Source organism: Mus musculus, chromosome 5 (assembly GCF_000001635.26).
Source record: "Mus musculus strain C57BL/6J chromosome 5, GRCm38.p6 C57BL/6J".
In the NCBI taxonomy this organism is placed as follows: Eukaryota; Metazoa; Chordata; class Mammalia; order Rodentia; family Muridae; genus Mus; species Mus musculus.
The window spans coordinates 100,532,295-100,549,640 of NC_000071.6; the positions used below are offsets into that span (position 1 = coordinate 100,532,295).

Sequence of the window (17,346 nt, forward strand, 5' to 3'; positions counted from 1 at the left end):
AGCCAGGAGAATTCTAAGGATTTTTAAATTTTTTTGCTTTGTTCATTATTTGTTGTTGTTGTTTGTTGCTTGTTTTTCTTGTCACAAGGCTTTACTGTTTTGGCTGTCAAATAGAAAAGATTACTTTTTTTTGAGGATTAATCATGAATTACGAGTTTGGAATTATTGAGGCCTCCAGTTCTTCACTCCTGGAGTAAAATATTGCCTGTGGAGGAGGAAAGAGACTGAAAACTGTCTTTAATTCACCACAGCCCTGTACACTCTCCACAACCCTAACTGAGATTATGTTTTGTTTATGTAAAAATACATTTTACTTGATGGCAGAAATACATTTTAATGATGTTTAATATACTATTGTATTCCATGTTGTATGTTTTTGACATAGTCTCACTACTTGGCTGGCCTAGAACTTAGTATGTAGATGAGGCTGGCCTAGAACTTAGTATGTAGATGAGGCTGGCCTAGAACTTAGTATGTAGATGAGGCTGGCCTCAAACTCACAAGAGATCTGCCTGCCTCTGCTTGCAGAGTGCTGGTCTGAAAGATGTGTATCCCCATGCCTAGCCATAGCCCACTTTTTTACTTGAAAGAAAATACATGTTGTCTGTAAGCAGCTAGTAAGGACCATAGCTGTATACTTTCTACCTTTTTACACACCATAGCTTCGCTCATATAAATACTATAGCAGTGATTTTCATTTTTTCCTAACATAAATAATAATTTTACAAATTAATTTCTTTGTAATTAGTACGTGAGCACATTCCTTATTGTGTCTAGTAGGATTAAAAGCATACACATTAAAGAATCCAAAAGCATAATTGCAGAGTTAATTGCCAGATTGGTCTCTGGGCAGGCTGAGCCTGGATGCAGTTCCACTATAGTGTCCGGTAAGCCTGAAACTTGGCACTTGTGTCTATTTCATTTGTTTGCTTGCTTGTTTGTCCTAGACAGTACAACGTAGATTATAAGCTGGAGACTTACCTGAAGATTGCAAGGCTATACCTGGAGGATGACGATCCCGTCCAGGCCGAGGCTTACATAAACCGAGCGTCCTTACTTCAGAACGAATCCACAAATGAACAGTTACAGATACACTATAAGGTAACAAGTGACCTAATCGCAACACCTGTGATGAATGTTCATATGTTTCAGAAACTCTCTTCACCTCTTGTCTTTGACCCTCCAGTTTCCCTAATTGGAGCATTTTCCCCCTATAGGTTTGCTATGCGCGTGTCCTTGATTACAGAAGGAAATTCATTGAGGCCGCCCAGAGGTACAATGAGCTCTCTTACAAGACAATAGTCCATGAAAGTGAGAGACTAGAGGCCTTAAAGCATGCACTGCACTGCACCATCTTAGCATCGGCAGGTAAGCATGATTTCAGCCTCAGTGAAACGAGTTGTCTCTGCTGATAACGTTAGGTAGCAACCACTGGATTACTTAGCAAGCAACACTTCTAGGGGTGCCTCAGTACAATTAAAGTAAGTTTAAACATGAAACAACCAGGAATAAAATGATTTATTCTAAAAACTTAAGTGAATGTATCAGCTTGTTACCTACACATTAAGAATAGTTAAAAGAGGTAAGTTTATTTTTACAGAAAGAGAAATGGTTCTTAAAGGAGAACTACAGAGGAGGAAACAAGCCCAATTGATCCCCAGCACCCACCCACGTGCTGGAAGGAGAGAAGAGACTCCTGAAAGATGTGTCACCCCCACAGATGTGTCAGCATGGGGGACTCTTTCACATACACAAAAGAAACCAAAAGGTTTAAAGTATTCTGCTTTCAGGGTTTTTTAAACCTTTAAGCTTAAGTTTCAGACTAGCATTCATTCTTTTCCTCAATACATAGGAAGTTTTTACTAAATTGTAGCATAGACGCACATAGCTTTTAAATAGAAAAGGCTGTGGTGAAGGAATGTTCATCCCAAACCATGGCTTTTTAAAAAGATTTATTTATTTAAAAAAAATTTTTAAAGTTTATTTGTTATTATAAATAAGAACACTGTCAGATCTCATTACGGGTGTTTGTGAGCTACCATGTGGTTGCTGGGATTTGAACTCAGGACCTTCGGAAGAACAGTCAGTGCTCTTACCCACTGAGCCATCTCTCCAGCCCCCACCATAGCTTTTCTAAATCATTCTGAAGTCCCAGATCTGTAGTCAGCTGAGAGCTCATGACATGTTTAGTTCTTACACTTAACAACCCTCTTCTGCTCCCTCTATTTTTTTTCTTTTTCCTTTTTTTTGGGGGGGGGGCACAGGGTCTTTTTATTGAGTCTTGGCTGTCCTGGAACTCCATGTATGGATCAGGCTGTCCTCCAGTTTACAGAGATTTGCCTGCCTCCGCCTCCAGAGTGCTGGGATTAAGGCTTAAACCACCACTTACATTTTTTCGTAGCTAAGTGCCAGCTGTTGTCACATCTGACAGATTCACTTTGATTTTCTGTTGTTTTACTTGATCATCCAGGCAGATCCAACCTGTGGCCCAGAAACTGTATGCAGCCAAGGATGGCTATAACTGATGTCCAGGGTGAAACTACAAACACTCCTAAAATAAGAGGGGTTGGTTTGTTTGTTTGTTTTGTTTTGTTTTTGTAACTCAGCTACATGGTTCTCCAGTGTGAACATTGTAGTTGTTAAGATTATTTCAGTGTCAAAAGGTTGGACACACCTGGATGCACAGGGGTTATTTATAGGGATGAGTTTATGGATAAATTAAACTCCTAAGTCCAAAGAATATATACTTTTAATATTTGGATAGAAAGTGAACATTGCTGTAATGTTACATCACTCCAAACAAAGATGTGCTTGATGTAGACCATGGTGACCTGGAACACAGATTCTCCTGCCAGCCTCTGCCTCCCAAATTGTTCTGCTTTTTGATGCTCACATCTTCCCAGTATGACTTGGATATAGTCCCAGCAGTGTTTCAATATTTCTCTGTATTCTAACATAAAAAAAAATAACCTTTCTATGCATTAGGAATATCATAGATTCCCAGCACTGGAAAACAAAACAAAACAAATGCTAAAAATGATGTCTTAAGATCGAGTTTATAAATATTTTTTATCTTTTAATAGAATACTTTCTTAGGATTTTTTTTTTTTAAGTTTTTATGTGTTTGTTTGTTCATTTAATGAGTATGAGTGTTTTGGCTACATGTATGCCTGTGTACCACATGTGTGCTTGGTGCCTACAGAGGCTCCTGGAACTGGAGTACATAGACTTTTGTGAGTTGCAATGTAGGTGCTGAGACTATAATCGGGGTACTCTGGAAGAGCAGCTCTTAATCACTGCCTGTCTCTCCAGCCCCTTAGTTAGTATTTCTACTGCTGTGATAAAACAGCAGGACTAAAAGCAGCCTGGGGAGAAAAGGGGTGTGTTGTTTATACACCCTGGCTCTTAGTCCATTGAGAGAAGCCAAGGCAGGAACCTAGAGAGCAAGAACTAACGCAGAGGCCGTGGGAGAAAGCCTCTCGCTGTCGTGCTCCCCATGGCTCACTCCACTTGCTTTCTCACACCATCCACAACCACCAGCCCAGGGTGGCCCCACCCACAGTGAGCTCAGCCCTCCTACAGTCGTTACTGTCAAGGAAAATGCCCCCACAGGCTCGCTCGCAGGACAGTCTAGTAAAGACATTTTCTCAGTTGAGGTTCCCTTTTTCTAAATGACTCCAGCTGTATCTGTTGGCATAAAACTAGCCGGGACAAATACCAGGATTTAGACCCTGGATGTTCCCACGGCTACTAGGTGTAGGTGTCCTGGTGACAGAAGACAGCGGTTGCTGACAGCATTGTTTCCACTCACTCGGTATTAGTCACCAGGTGTTTAAAGGCTCTAAATGTATACATTGAGTCAGTATTGTTTCTTAGCAGAGAAATACTGGTTTTGTTCTGTTTCTGAGACACAGTCTTTCTGTTCAGTTTGACTGGCCTACAGCTTGCTGTGTAGTTCAGACTGGTGGAAGTCATGCTTCAGCCTTCCTGGTTCTGGGATCACAGAAGTGTATTCCATGCTGGGCATATATATTTTTTATTAACTAAATAATGTACTATTATATATACAAGAAGAAAATAGAAATCACCTAGGCTTACAACCTCCTGGACCATTTTGACCTCTACCCTGGTCCATTATGTGAACATTCAGTTATTCTCATGTATCTACAGATTTTTTGTTAGTGAACATATCTAGTGATTAAAATTTATTTTGAACTAACCCAAACTCTCAGGTTTTTCATCATTTCCAGATATGTGCAGACTAAGTAGCAAAATGAGTTACCCAATCTCTGTCTCCAGGTGAGAGTGGGCTCAGAGTGCCCTGCCTCTCTACAGCCCAGCTTTCAACCTGTAAGCAAGCGGGCTTTTGTGGGCTTCGCAGGGGCTCCTCCCCATAGTTTTATGCCCTTTTTGATGAGTTTGATGTTAAAATGGTTCCCTGATGGACTGCTAGATGCTGTCTAGTGCTCTGTGTGTGTGTGCACGCATGTGTTTAGGTGTGGGTGCTAGTGGGAACTAGGGGTAGACAAAGTGTATATATAGTCTTGGCTGACTCTCACTGACCTCAAATTACAGGCCTGCACCACTGTGCCCTCTAGTGTTCATAAGTATAGACAGTCTGATGTGGAGGTTTTGTGTGACAAAATAGTATCCTGTAAGCTCTAATTTGACAGCATTGCAGTGTTAGCTATGAGTTCAAAGCTAATGAATTAACCCTATATGTTAAGTAAGGGTGTAAACAGAAGCACGTGAAACAAAGTTGCAGTTTGATTAAAGTTGACAAAAAATGGACTAGGGGCTTAGAAGAACCTAGTTCTGTATCTCCAATAGAAGTAGCAGCTCAGCATTAACTGTGGTACAATCAATAACTTTCTAGAACATACTAAATAAATGTATTAATGGGGATTGTATGTATTTTAGTAAGCAAAAATGGGATCATAGAATGTGATTCTTTTTGTCACTGAAGAAACACTTAGAACATTTGACCCTCTGTGTTTCCCTAGGACAGCAGCGCTCTCGGATGCTGGCTACTCTTTTTAAGGATGAAAGGTGCCAGCAACTAGCTGCATATGGGATCCTAGAGAAGATGTACCTAGACAGAATCATCAGAGGGAACCAGCTTCAAGAATTTGCTGCTATGCTGATGCCACACCAAAAAGCAACGACAGCTGATGGTAATGATCATGTCTGACGTGTGTGTGACAGGGGTATCTAGGTATAGATTAGTAGAAAATATGTTACATTAGTATTTTCAAGTAATACTTCTGATTAATAAAAAGAGGACTATTGACCAATAATGAGTATTAAACACTGACATAGGTTTGTGGTATAATCTGAAATAATCCCTATTGGAAAGCAGTTTATGAAATACAGCATTTTTTTCTTCTTTTTTTAAAAAAAAATCTTATTTGTTTTTTGAAACTTGTGAAAACTGAAAAATTATAGCTTGTACCTATGACACCTGAATTTTAAAAAGCTTAAGCCATTGGTAAATAAAACTAAATAACAGATTATATTAGAGCATAATTATTCATCCCTAATTAAGAGTAAAATTTAGCTCAGTAGCTTGCCCAAGGACCCTTGGGGTAAAATGGTCCAAATAGGAATAGGTTTCCTTTCATATTTTTTGGTTAAATGATGTGATTGCTTAAATCAGAATGTCTTTGCCAGGAAAATGTCCTTTTAATATTTTCTAATTCATAATAGTGACTATTTTATGTATTTTTGTCTAAGATGTTTTAAAGTCCCTTGCTAACATGACCATGATACTAAACATAGAGGTGTGGACACACTGAACCATGCATGGAGCAGCATCAGCATGCAAGCCAACTAGGCTTGCTGCCCAGGTCACTGTCACTCTGTACCAGAGAGCAATTAGTTGTGAGGACTCATTTGTACTGGGCTGGCTGAAAGGTCTTAACTTTAAGGATTTTTATTTATGTGCATAAGTGTGTGTCAGTGTGAATATGTGCTGAGTGTGTGGAGGTGTCCTGCAAGGCCAGAAGACATCAGCCAGTGCTGTGTGCTGTGTGCTGTGTGCTGTGTGCTGTGTGCTGTGAGCTGTGAGCTGTGAGCTGTGAGCTGTGAGCTGGGTGCTGTGAGCTTGTGTGCTGTGTGCTGTGTGCTGTGAGCTGTGAGCTGGGTGCTGTGAGCTTGTGTGCTGTGTGCTGTGAGCTGTGAGCTGTGTGCTGTGAGCTGTGAGCTGTGAGCTGTGAGCTGGGTGCTGTGAGCTTGTGTGCTGTGTGCTGTGTGCTGTGAGCTGTGAGCTGGGTGCTGTGAGCTTGTGTGCTGTGAGCTGGGTGCTGTGAGCTTGTGTGCTGTGTGCTGTGTGCTGTGAGCTGTGAGCTGGGTGCTGTGAGCTTGTGTGCTGTGTGCTGTGAGCTGTGAGCTGTGTGCTGTGAGCTGTGAGCTGTGAGCTGTGAGCTGGGTGCTGTGAGCTTGTGTGCTGTGTGCTGTGAGCTGTGAGCTGTGAGCTGGGTGCTGTGAGCTTGTGTGCTGTGAGCTGGGTGCTGTGAGCTTGTGTGATGTGAGCTGTGAGCTGGGTGCTGTGAGCTGGGTGCTGTGAGCTTGTGTGCTGTGAGCTGGGTGTTGTGAGCTTGTGTGCTGTGAGCTGTGAGCTGGGTGCTCTGAGCTGTGAGCTGTGCTGAGGCCCCAGTGTGCCTGCTCGGAACCAAACTCAGGTCCTCTGCAAGAGCAGCCCTCGAGTGGAATGTGCTGAGTTGTGTCTCTAGGCCAAGGTTTTCTTTTTCATAGACTTTTCTTAAGCACCTCAGGAAAATTTTCTCTGTGGTTGTAGGATTACTAATGGTTCTTCTGAGCAGTTAGTTTTTGTCCTAGTTAAACATAGTGTGAATTGATAAATTGATTCTCTTATTTTTCTTGACTTCTAGAAAAATTAAATTTGTAACCCAACTCTGAGTAGTATGTATGGGCTTTAGTTGAAGCTAATCCTCCTGCTTTGTTTTGTTTTAACTTGAGAATTTTAATTCTCTGTATAGTCTAAGCAGCCATGACTTTAAAAAAAAAAAAAAAAAAAAAAAAAAAAGTCTGATGTACAAATTAATTAAAAGCTAGGTTGAAAGTTGATCTTTCAGATTGACTTTGAGCTTCTAGTCATGGGAAGAAAGTAGAAAACTGCCCCATGGGTTCTTGAAGAGAAGGACGCAGGTCTGTGTGGGGCGAAAGGCTGCTTGTCTGCTGCCCTCATCTGACCCAGCCCTGAGCTGCAATCTGTTCTTTTGTTAGATCACAATCTCATTTTTAAAAAAATAATTTAATGTATGTGAGTACACTGTCACTGCCTTCAGACACACCAGAAGAGGGCATCAGATCCTATTTCAGATGGTTGTGAGCCACCATGTGGTTGATGGGAATTGAACTCAAGACCTCTGGAAGAACAGTAATTGCCCTTTACCGCTGAGCTATCTCTCTAGCCTCCTGACTTAGCAATTTTAAGACATGGTGTCTGGTTTATTTTTAAATTTAAAGTATGTTCATTGGTTTTCATTCTGTCTCCAGTCATGTAGCATTACTGCCGATACATCTCTTGCCCTATAGATTTGCCTGTTGTGGACATTTCACGTTAATGGAATCATGATGCTGTTGTTATGGCCTGTCACAATTGGCTTCTCTCACTTAGTGCCATAGCTCATCCGTGTGATTAATACTCATTGCCAAATAACATTCTAGTATGTGGATGCACGTTCATGGACAGGAAAATTGTTCCCACGTGGGGGCTGTTGATATTGCTGCTGTAAGGCTTTGTGTTGAAGTTGTTACATTGTGTGTCACTGTGTGCATGTGTACAGTCTTTCCCTTTCCCACATCTGCCCCTTCTTCCTTTTCTTTTGTGCTTGAGGTTGGTTTTGTGGCCTCTAATGCAGACATTCTACTATTGGACCAGTCTACATCCCCATCCTTGACTAAATCATTTTTTATCTTCCTTTCTTCTTCTGTCTTCTTTCTTCCTTCCTTCCTTCCTTCCTTCCTTCCTTCCTTCCTTCCTTCCTTCCTTCCTTCCTTCCTTCCTTCCTTCCTTCCTTCCTTCCTTTCCTCCTCCTCTTCCTCCTTCTTCTTCCTTCTCCTTTCTCCTCCTCCTCCTTCTTCCTTCTCCTTTCTCCTCCTCCTCCTTCTTCCTCTTCCTCCTCCTTCTTCCTCCTCTTTTTTCCTCCTCTTCCTCTTCCTCCTCCTCCTCCTCCTCCTTCTTCTTTCTTCTTCTTCATTGTGGAGGAGTGGTGAGCAGTTATAAGAAAGGGTTTTGTAGAATACTTCCTTGAAGGTCTCTAAACATCCCTGTTACAGCAACTGCTCTGTAGTTGTATGTTAAACACAGTCATCACAAAAAAACCTAGGAGAGGCCAGCAGTTCAGGCTTTGTAAGGGGCTAGATTCCCTAATTTACAGGAGGATTCTGTTTCTGAACTCCTGAGAAAGGGTAGCTGACCCTACCTCTGGGATATGCCCCCATGTTTGCCTCACAGTAAGGTGACCAAAAGAATGAGCTAAGGGGCTCATGAGTAAGTGTGTACTGCTCTAGTGCAGAGGACTCAATCCCTCTGTCCCTTAGCAGTTGCTCACCAGCATCATTGTGTGCGTTACCTCCTTGACATAACCTCACAGAAGCAGCTAAAGTCTGGATGGATCGTGGCTTACAGTGTGAGAATATAGAGCACCATGGTGTGCACAGCATGAGGACAGGTGTGTGGGGTGGCAGGACACACGGCAGTGGAGGCGCTCCCTGGCTTTCTCCTTTTCAGTCTAGGACCTCAGCCCAGGGAATGGCGTGCCACATTCAGGGTAGCCCTTCGCTCTTAAATTAAGCCTGTCTGGGAACACCCTCACAGACACACCCAGAGGTGTTTCCATGGTGATTGACTATTGGAGATTACCTATCGCATTAGTTTTCTAAATACTGTATTTTATTTCATTGTATATAAACTATAATTGTAAATATACTCTGATATATTAGTGCTTGCCTTTAACCTTAGCACTTGGAAGGCAGAGGCAAGCAGATCTTAGTTTAAAGCTATCCTGGTCTACAGAGTGAGTTCCAGGACAGCCAGGGCTACACAGAGAAACCCTGTCTGGAATAACAGTAATAGTATCAAATGTAAGTTTTAGTGACATGTTGATTAGAAGTATAAAACTGATTACTACATGGCTAGAAATAAAAATAAAGGTATATCTTTTAAAAGTATAAAACTAGTTTCAAACATTTAATGAGTTTATTTATGTTTATTTAAGGTTCCAGCATCTTGGACAGAGCTGTTATTGAGCATAATTTGTTGTCAGCAAGCAAATTATATAACAATATCACCTTTGAAGAACTTGGAGCTCTTTTAGAGATCCCTGCAGCTAAGGTATTTTTCTTAATTCACTACTTTATATCAGGGAAATTGAAACCCCAGACTATTAAAGTAATGGAGAGATACCTACGAGATAATGTTCGTGAGCACAACAAAAGCTACATGTTTCTAAGCCTCAGGGGAAACGGGAGGAGACTGGTGAAATGCTGTTGTCATGAAACTTAGTGGCTTTAGCTTTTTAACTTTCTAATGACAGTTACTTAGAATGGAAATCTTCTAGAAGTACCAAGTTATACCTTTTGCATAAGGATGTCTTTGTGTAGTGTCTTAAAGACACTGATAACAAAGTTCTTGGAATATTAGATGGTGATTGCTGCTGTCCTTGTTCCTCTACCCTCAATGGACTCAAAGGTTTAGTGCTCATCTCTGACCCCAAGCTGTCCTGCTCTACTTTCCTTCCCAGTGGGGTTTCACCTAAAGGGTAGTTAACCTTCTAGGGAATCTTAGTGCGGTTTTTGGATTTGGTTGGTCATACACAAATTACAGCACAATACCAATTGTATTGATACTGTATCACTTCTGAAACATCTTAATTTCAGATAATATTGAGAGTAAGCAATCAATCTTTCACCTTAATTAAAGTCATGTAGTTTATCTGATTATGAAGTTTTTTTGTTTTTCGAGACAGGGTTTCTCTGTATAGCCCTGGCTGTCCTGGAACTCACTCTGTAAGTGTGAGTGCATACGTTGTTAGTAATAGATTATAATCAGTCAGTAGGAGTGGTGGTGTATTGATTGTAAAGATGTCAGGGGCTGGAGAGACAGCTCAGCAGTTAAGAACACTGACTGTTCTTCCAGAGATCCTGAGTTCAATTCCCAGCAACCACATAGTGGCTCACAGCCATCTATAAATGGGATCCAATGCCATCTTCTGGTGTGTCTGAACACAGTGACAGTGTACCTACATACATGAAATAAATAAATAAATCTTTAAAAAAATTGGCTTTTTTTCACAGAGGACCTGGCTTTGATTCCTGGCACCCAAACAGTGACTCACGATCATCTGTAACTCCAGTGTCAGGAGATCAAATGCCCTCTCCTGGCCTCCACCAAAAGAAAAGAGCAAAAAGAAAAACAAATTTTTGTTTTTCCCCAGAATCCTAAGGCAATTTGTTATTATTTTAAGATTTTTCTTTCAAATCTTTTTTAAGATTTTGATTATTTCTTTCTGTATGGATTTTAAAAACTTTATTATTTTTATATATGTGTGTATATTCATGTGAGTATATATCTGTGTGTGCTTATGTGTGCCCAATAAAGCCAGAAGAGGGCTTCAGGTCTTCTAGGACTAGAATTACAGTCATTTGTGAGCCACAAGTGAGGGTGCTGGGAGCTGGGCTGGGAGCCTCTGCAGGAGAAGTGCACACTCTGGACCATTGAGCTGCTTCTAGTCCCGTGTGTTGGCTGCTTTGCCTGCCTTTGTGTCTCTGCATCACATGTGGGCCTGGTGCCTGTAGATGTCAGCAGAGGGTGTTGGAGCCCCTGAGACCGGAGTTATGGACAGTGGTGAGCTGCTGTGTGGGACTCGAACCCCAGTGCTATTGACCACTAAGCTCATTGTGGCACATTGCAGGGAAGCAGTGGGCAGTGGCAGGAGCAGAACTTTGTGTCTGCCTGCAGTTTTAACCAACCTCCCTTCCTCCCTCCCTCCCTCCCTCCCTCCCTCCCTTTCTCTCTCTCTTTAAGATTTGGGTCCTAGTGAACTTTTGAGGCTGTCTTTGTAGCTCAGTTGGCGAGTGTCTGCTTAGCCATACACAGGCTCTGGAGTAAATCCCCAGGGCCACAGAGACTGCACGCATGCTACCCTCCTGTAATCCTGGCGCGTGGGGAGAGAGGCAGGCAGGGGGCTCAGAAGGTCAGGATCATCCTCAGCTACATAGGGGTCAGCCAGGGACAAGGAGACTCTTCATCAAAAAATAAAATGAAATAAAATACAATTTTAAGCAGAGGGGAAAATGGTTAAAAAAAAAAAAAAAGAAAGGCTGGATTCTTGTCTAGCCAGTCTGGCATGTCTGTATTCCTAGCACTTGAAGGAGATTACAAGACACGTCCCTCAACAAGTGACAGGCAAGCACAGTAGCAACAGGGGCTAAGCCAAAGGCTCTCACTCAGTTCTCCGTGAACGGCTGCTAAATGTGATCTCTCAGGTCCTGAGATTGTTTTGCTTTTGTTTCTAATAGGCAGAAAAGATAGCATCTCAGATGATAACGGAAGGACGCATGAATGGGTTTATTGACCAGATCGATGGAATAGTTCATTTTGAAAGTAAGAGCATTTATGCATTCTTATCAAGTGAAATGGCAGTAAACTGTTATATGATTAAAATGTGTTGAATTATTTCTTTAGGCCCAGAACTATGTTCCTCGTGAGCATATGTCCAAAGGAAATCATTTAAAATAACCTTAAAAGGCTATATTTATGAATATTTTTTAAACATTTCTAAGCTAAGGAAAATGTAACTGAAATGGTATCAGGTTACTTGTTTGGTCATCTGACCTTCGTTGAACTCCAACCATGTGTGGCTCCCATGGAGTGACAGTTGCAGTTCCTATTCGGAAAGTCACGGAGCTAATGTAGGCATGCAGGTGAGTGACCTCCCACTGCGTGAGACCTGCAGCTCTTGTTCCTGCTTCACGTCTGGAGCAGAGCACTGCTCACTATGAAGATGCTGCTCAGGCCTGGGGCTGTGTTGTGCTCACTGATCCATCTCCCTCACTCCTGCTTTCTGTACAGCTCCTCTCTGGTCGCAAGAGCCACTGTGTGCTCTCTTCCACTTCCTTCCAGTCAGCGCAGCCCTTTCTCTCTTCTCTTCTGCTTAGGTGGACCCAGTGATCCCTTGCTCAGTTCTGTTCTCACTGATTCCCTAGAACAAGGTCACGGCCTCCTTTTCCGTTGACTGTTGTGACATGCATATGTATGTGGATATGCACATGCATGTGTATGCATATGTATGTGGATATGCACATGCATGTGTATGCATATGTATGTGGATATGCACATATATTCCTAACTACAACCTCCTCAGTCTGGGTAATGCTGCTTGTCTGTGTTTTCAGAGCTGAGCTTTTGGTGTTGGGGAAACGATTGTTGTGCTCTTCCCTGTGAGGACTGGTTCCCCCTCTCTCTCGGCCTTCCTCAGTTGCCTGTGGGACACTGTTAGAGCCTACTGACCTTGTATCCCAGCTGTGCATCCAGACCCGCCGCCTCTGTCCTGCTTCACTTAGGCTAGGCTAGTCAGTGTTGCTGGTGGACAGTCAGGAACCAGACAGCACCGTGAGTTCAAGGTCACGGGGTCTGCGTCACCCCCTGGATCCATGCTTCATTTTCTAAGCCATCCCGTTTCCTACACTGCAGTATGTCCTTCAGGTTTGAGGGGGTTTTGTCTTGTTTTTATTTTTTAACTTTTTCTAAAGAGAAACCATTTCCCATTTCATTTTTTAAAACTGTCTTGATCAGATTTATGAAGCCCTAAATGTGAGGTATAGGTATTATTATTATTTATTATCTTCTATCTGCCCTTTCCCGTGCTCCAAGGGTCCCTTCCTGAGCCCCGCTCTTCACACACTCGCCAAAAGGAGCTGTGTTAGAAGCCCGAAGGAAACACTGTTTTAGCTTTTTAAAATTCTGCTGACTTCTTTCCATTGGTCCTAAACACGCACAGGTCTTCCAAGTAGGCCAGATGCCTTTTATCTTTCAGGCCTTTTCTTTTCTTCTGAAGTGGAGTCTCTGCCACCCAGCCGCCCAGACTGGCCCCTGATGTGGAGCTTCCCCCATCTTTGCTTCCTGAGTGCAGAGCTCACAGGGGTGAACTGGCAAGCCTGCTTTAGACTTTATCTTGGTTTTAATAAAGCCAATATTGCTGGTCCCTTTTCCTTGTGCACGCGGTACCACACCATGGCCATCCTGATGCTGTCGACTCTGCCGCCCTGTCCTGCCCCTGCCGCCTTTCCTGCACTCGCAGCTGTTCTTCACGTCATCTTTATGGACTCTGTGATGCCCTTAGATTTAACATCAGCTACTTACGGCTTAATCCCAGGCCTTTCCCACTACAGGCATTGAGTCTCCACGGGTGATTTCTACCCCTTGATTCAGTTAGTATGTTTGGAAGTGGCTGGATTTGCTTGTACCAGTCTCTTCTCTTTCTCAAACCTGTAGCTCTAGTTCACACCTAAGGCGTCTATATTAGATTGCTTAATAGGGATTTAGGACAAACACAGGTCCAAAACTTTCTAGTTAGCCATTTAAAAGTTACATGTTAACTTTTTCCTTAATTTCTTATGTTTAACTCCTGTATCTTTCATGTCCTATAAATTACAACTCCTAATGTTCTTAGGAATCCATGTACTTTTCTTATTTTTAAAAATTCAAATGTATGTGTGCGTGTGGGTGAGCACATACCTTGGAGCATGTGTGGAGGTCAGAGAACACTTTGCAGTCATCATTCCTCTTTCTACTCTGAGGATTGGGGTCATTCTCACATGGCCAGGCTTCACCCTCAGAGCCACCTGCGGCCTGGCCCCTTCTCTTCGTTTGTATTCCCTGTGACTTACAGAATGCTGCTGTCACAGCCTGTGATGTTTTCCACTTGTCTACACTTGCTTCCTAACCTACTTTCTCCAGTATAGCCAGAGTCACTGTGGTCTTAAAGAAATGAAAACAGGGCAGAGGGAAGAGAAAGAAGTTCAATTAAAGGGAGGAGGGGACTGGATGGCTCCAAATTCTTGCAGTGGAGTCAGGTTCAGTTCTCAGTACCATCTGCAGCTCCAGGTCTAGGTTACCTCCTTTTCTGGCCTCTGTAGGCACCAGGCAAGATCATGGTGTACACACACACACACACACACACACACACACACACACACACTGAGGCGAAACACTCCTATACATAAAATAAAATGTGGGGTTTCCTTTTTTTTTTTTTTTTTTTTGAGTCTTCTTAAATGAAGAGGTGGTGCACACCTTTAATACCTTAATCTCAGCTCTTGGGAGGCAGAGGCAGCAGCAGCAGATCTCTGTGAGTTTGAGGCCAGCCTGGTCTACACAGTGCGTTACAGGACAGGCTATACAGAAAACCTTGCCCTTAAAAAAAAAAGTACTCAAGATAGTGTTTCAAGTAGATTTTACATTGTCTTTTTCTGCTGTAAATGTTAAATTATTTTTTGGTGAGGTAGACATATTCTCATGTGTAGATCCAGCGTTCTCCTAGTAGATGGCAGTATCGCCCCAGCAAACACTGAGAGCCTGACCCTGGAGTGAGGCTGCTTTGTGGTCATCTTGTCTTGATAGGTCTTCAGTCGTTGATTTTGTTTTCAAGGGCATTAGTAATAACATTTTCATTATGTTCCATTTTATGTTTGGTGTTAGTGATTTGCGTTCTTTCTTTGAGACAGTGTCATTGTGTGGCCCTCTTGGATGACTTGGAACTCACTGTGTAGACCAGGCTAGCCACAAACTCACAGAGATCCTGCCTACTTCTGTCTTTTGAGTGCAGAGATGGAAACTCTGCCATACCATGCTTGGCCTGAGCTGAGTTCTTGCCAAGAGTCCCAGAATAAACATCTTTTAAAAGTTAACACTGTTGTAATTTATCTTTTAGCCTCGATTTGTGAGTAATTTCTATCTTCCCTATTATTTTATTCTTTCCTTAGCACGAGAAGCCCTGCCAACATGGGACAAGCAGATCCAGTCACTTTGTTTCCAAGTAAACAACCTCCTGGAGAAAATTAGTCAGACGGCCCCGGAGTGGACAGCACAAGCCATGGAAGCGCAGATGGCCCAGTGAGCCCTCAGCGCTGTGCGCACTGCATCTTTGCCACTTCGTGCAGATTGATTCACTGCCCCTCAAAGCATTTGCATCATGACCTTAGACATCTCAGCCTCCTTTGCTGGATCCCACTTGAAGAAGATGCTAGAGCAAGAAGTGCATCGTTTAAACATAATAGCTCCCGTGAGATCTGGGTCTGTGTATTGAACTAACTCAGACGCTTTGAAAACTTGTTCTTTAAGTGGAAGTGAAAGACCTGAAGTTTGGGATTTGTGATCACTTTGTAGTCATGTAAAACTTAAGTGCTTTGTGCCTCTCCACATGTGGTTACTCTAATAAACGGAGCGGTGAGCCAAATAAAGGCAGTACTTGGTTTTTAATTAGTGAGGTGTTCTATTCCTTTTCTTTGAATTTAGAAAAGTTAATTTCTGTATCTTATGCTACAAATACAAGACTAAGTTGGAGCTTTCTGAGCCCCAGAGCTAAGGGCATAAGGTGACGCTGGGGCTTGCACAGCCAGAGAGGCTCATCACTTAGCAGGAGACCAACAAGGACGCTTTCACAGGTGCCAATTCCAATGTGACCAGTAGAGAGTGTGCAGAAAAGACTTTAAAAAGGGTATAGATGACTTCTTAGCCCCAGCAATTACAGAGCTTTAAAGAGACCCACCCACTTAAAACATGAGGTTGAAAGTCAGTGTCTTGCTTAGATCCTTCAGAAAGATGAAGTCACAAGATGAACGGCCCCCACATCTGGACAGTGGGCAGAATGCAGGGTTGTAGTTCATCAGCTAGGAGGTGGTGATGCTGCTGGAATCAGCACTTGCTTAGCAACTACAACAGAACTGACCTTCCTGCTGACCAAGAAAGCTGGGCATATCCTATTCTGTCAAATGTTTCTCTGGTTCATTACTTTGCCACTCAGTTTACACGTGGGTGCTTTCTTCTACAAACTAACTTTACCTTTGGAATTTAATGTTTGTACTAAGGGTTTGTCTGTGTTCCAGCCAGAGGGATTACAGGTGCTAAGGGCTGAGCCACACCTAGAAACAGGTTTTTTTCAGTAAACAGTACAGTCTCAGGGTTCACTCTGTGATCAAATATCCTGCCACAAAGTACAGCCCTTTTTTTCTGGAAATATGCCGGAGGACAGTAGTTAATTTTGAAATAATACCCAAATTATTTTCCATAAGACAGTCTTGACTTTTAAGGGAAATTACTTTGCCTGGGCTTTGCCTGACCTAGAGAATGGGTATATAATTCTAGCCTTTTTTTAAACCAGTTTTCTGCACGCCTAGGAGCAAATGACATACTTCTGAAGTTCAAAGCCCAGGGATTCAGGCTAAATAAGAAGCAGACATAAGGGGCCAGCAAGATGGCTCAGCTGGTAAACGCTGCATGCTGGCCTCATTCCAACCCCTAAAACCCAGACAAAAGATGATGGTGTGTGTCTCTAGCCCAAACACCACTGTGATGAGATACGTGGTGAGAAACGGGGAGAACTGGCCTGAATCTCAAGCCAGCTGGCCTGGAGTGTGCAGTGTGGCAAACCAAGGGAGACCCTGCTACAAAACAGGGTGGAAGCCAAGGAGCAACTCAAAACCTTGTATTCCAGGGCTGGAGAGGTGGGTCAGCAGTTAGAGCATTGGCTGCTCTTCCAGAGGTTTTGGGTTCAATTCCAAGCACCTCCCTGGTAGGTAGTTCATAACCATTTGTTAGTCCAGTTTCAGGGCATCCGTCCCCCTTTTCTGGCCTTTGAAGGCACCAGTGAGGCCTAGATATGCAATGTAGGCAAACCACACGTCCACGTAAAACAAAAGATAAACACTTTGGGAAAAGTTTTAAAGCTTGTCTTCTGACTTCCACATGTACACAGTGAGTGGCACATGTGTGGCCCTATTCACATACACACCACACATAGTTAAAAAAAAAAAGAAACCAAACATTATAATGTTATAGAGTGCTTCCCAAATATTACCATAATGTCAGGGATCCATTGAATTTTGACTGAGAGTGCAGACCCAAAGAAGGGACTCCCCCTCAGAACAGCTAGGAGGAAACTGCAGCCTCTTCTGTCACAGCTACAGGGAACAACGGCCTAGTTCCTACTTGGGTAAGCATGAAACCTCCTACCACAAACCTAAGGAACAGCAGCCTGCTACATCATGCTGACTTCCAGCCAAAATATCCCAAACTCGGGGCTTGGTAGTGCACGCCTTTAA

At 42.8% G+C, this 17,346-nt stretch overlaps 1 protein-coding gene across 5 annotated transcripts in view; it reads left to right on the plus strand.

Annotated features, from left to right (window-relative positions):
* The window catches only part of Cops4 (COP9 signalosome subunit 4), a 29,508-nt gene extending 14,000 nt beyond the window's left edge, over positions 1-15,508 (plus strand). For 4 of the 5 annotated variants that reach the window (NM_001359204.1, NM_012001.2, NM_001359203.1 and 1 more), the window contains 6 exons: positions 948-1,101; positions 1,218-1,368; positions 5,004-5,174; positions 9,243-9,358; positions 11,545-11,629; positions 15,010-15,508. In NM_001359204.1, coding sequence (NP_001346133.1) covers positions 948-1,101; positions 1,218-1,368; positions 5,004-5,174; positions 9,243-9,358; positions 11,545-11,629; positions 15,010-15,143 — 811 coding nt within the window. In that variant the 3' untranslated portion in view covers positions 15,144-15,508. The remainder of the gene's footprint in view (positions 1-947; positions 1,102-1,217; positions 1,369-5,003; positions 5,175-9,242; positions 9,359-11,544; positions 11,630-15,009) is intronic. The other variant, XM_006534955.2, reaches the window with a different exon arrangement.
* The last annotated feature ends 1,838 nt before the right edge of the window (positions 15,509-17,346 follow it).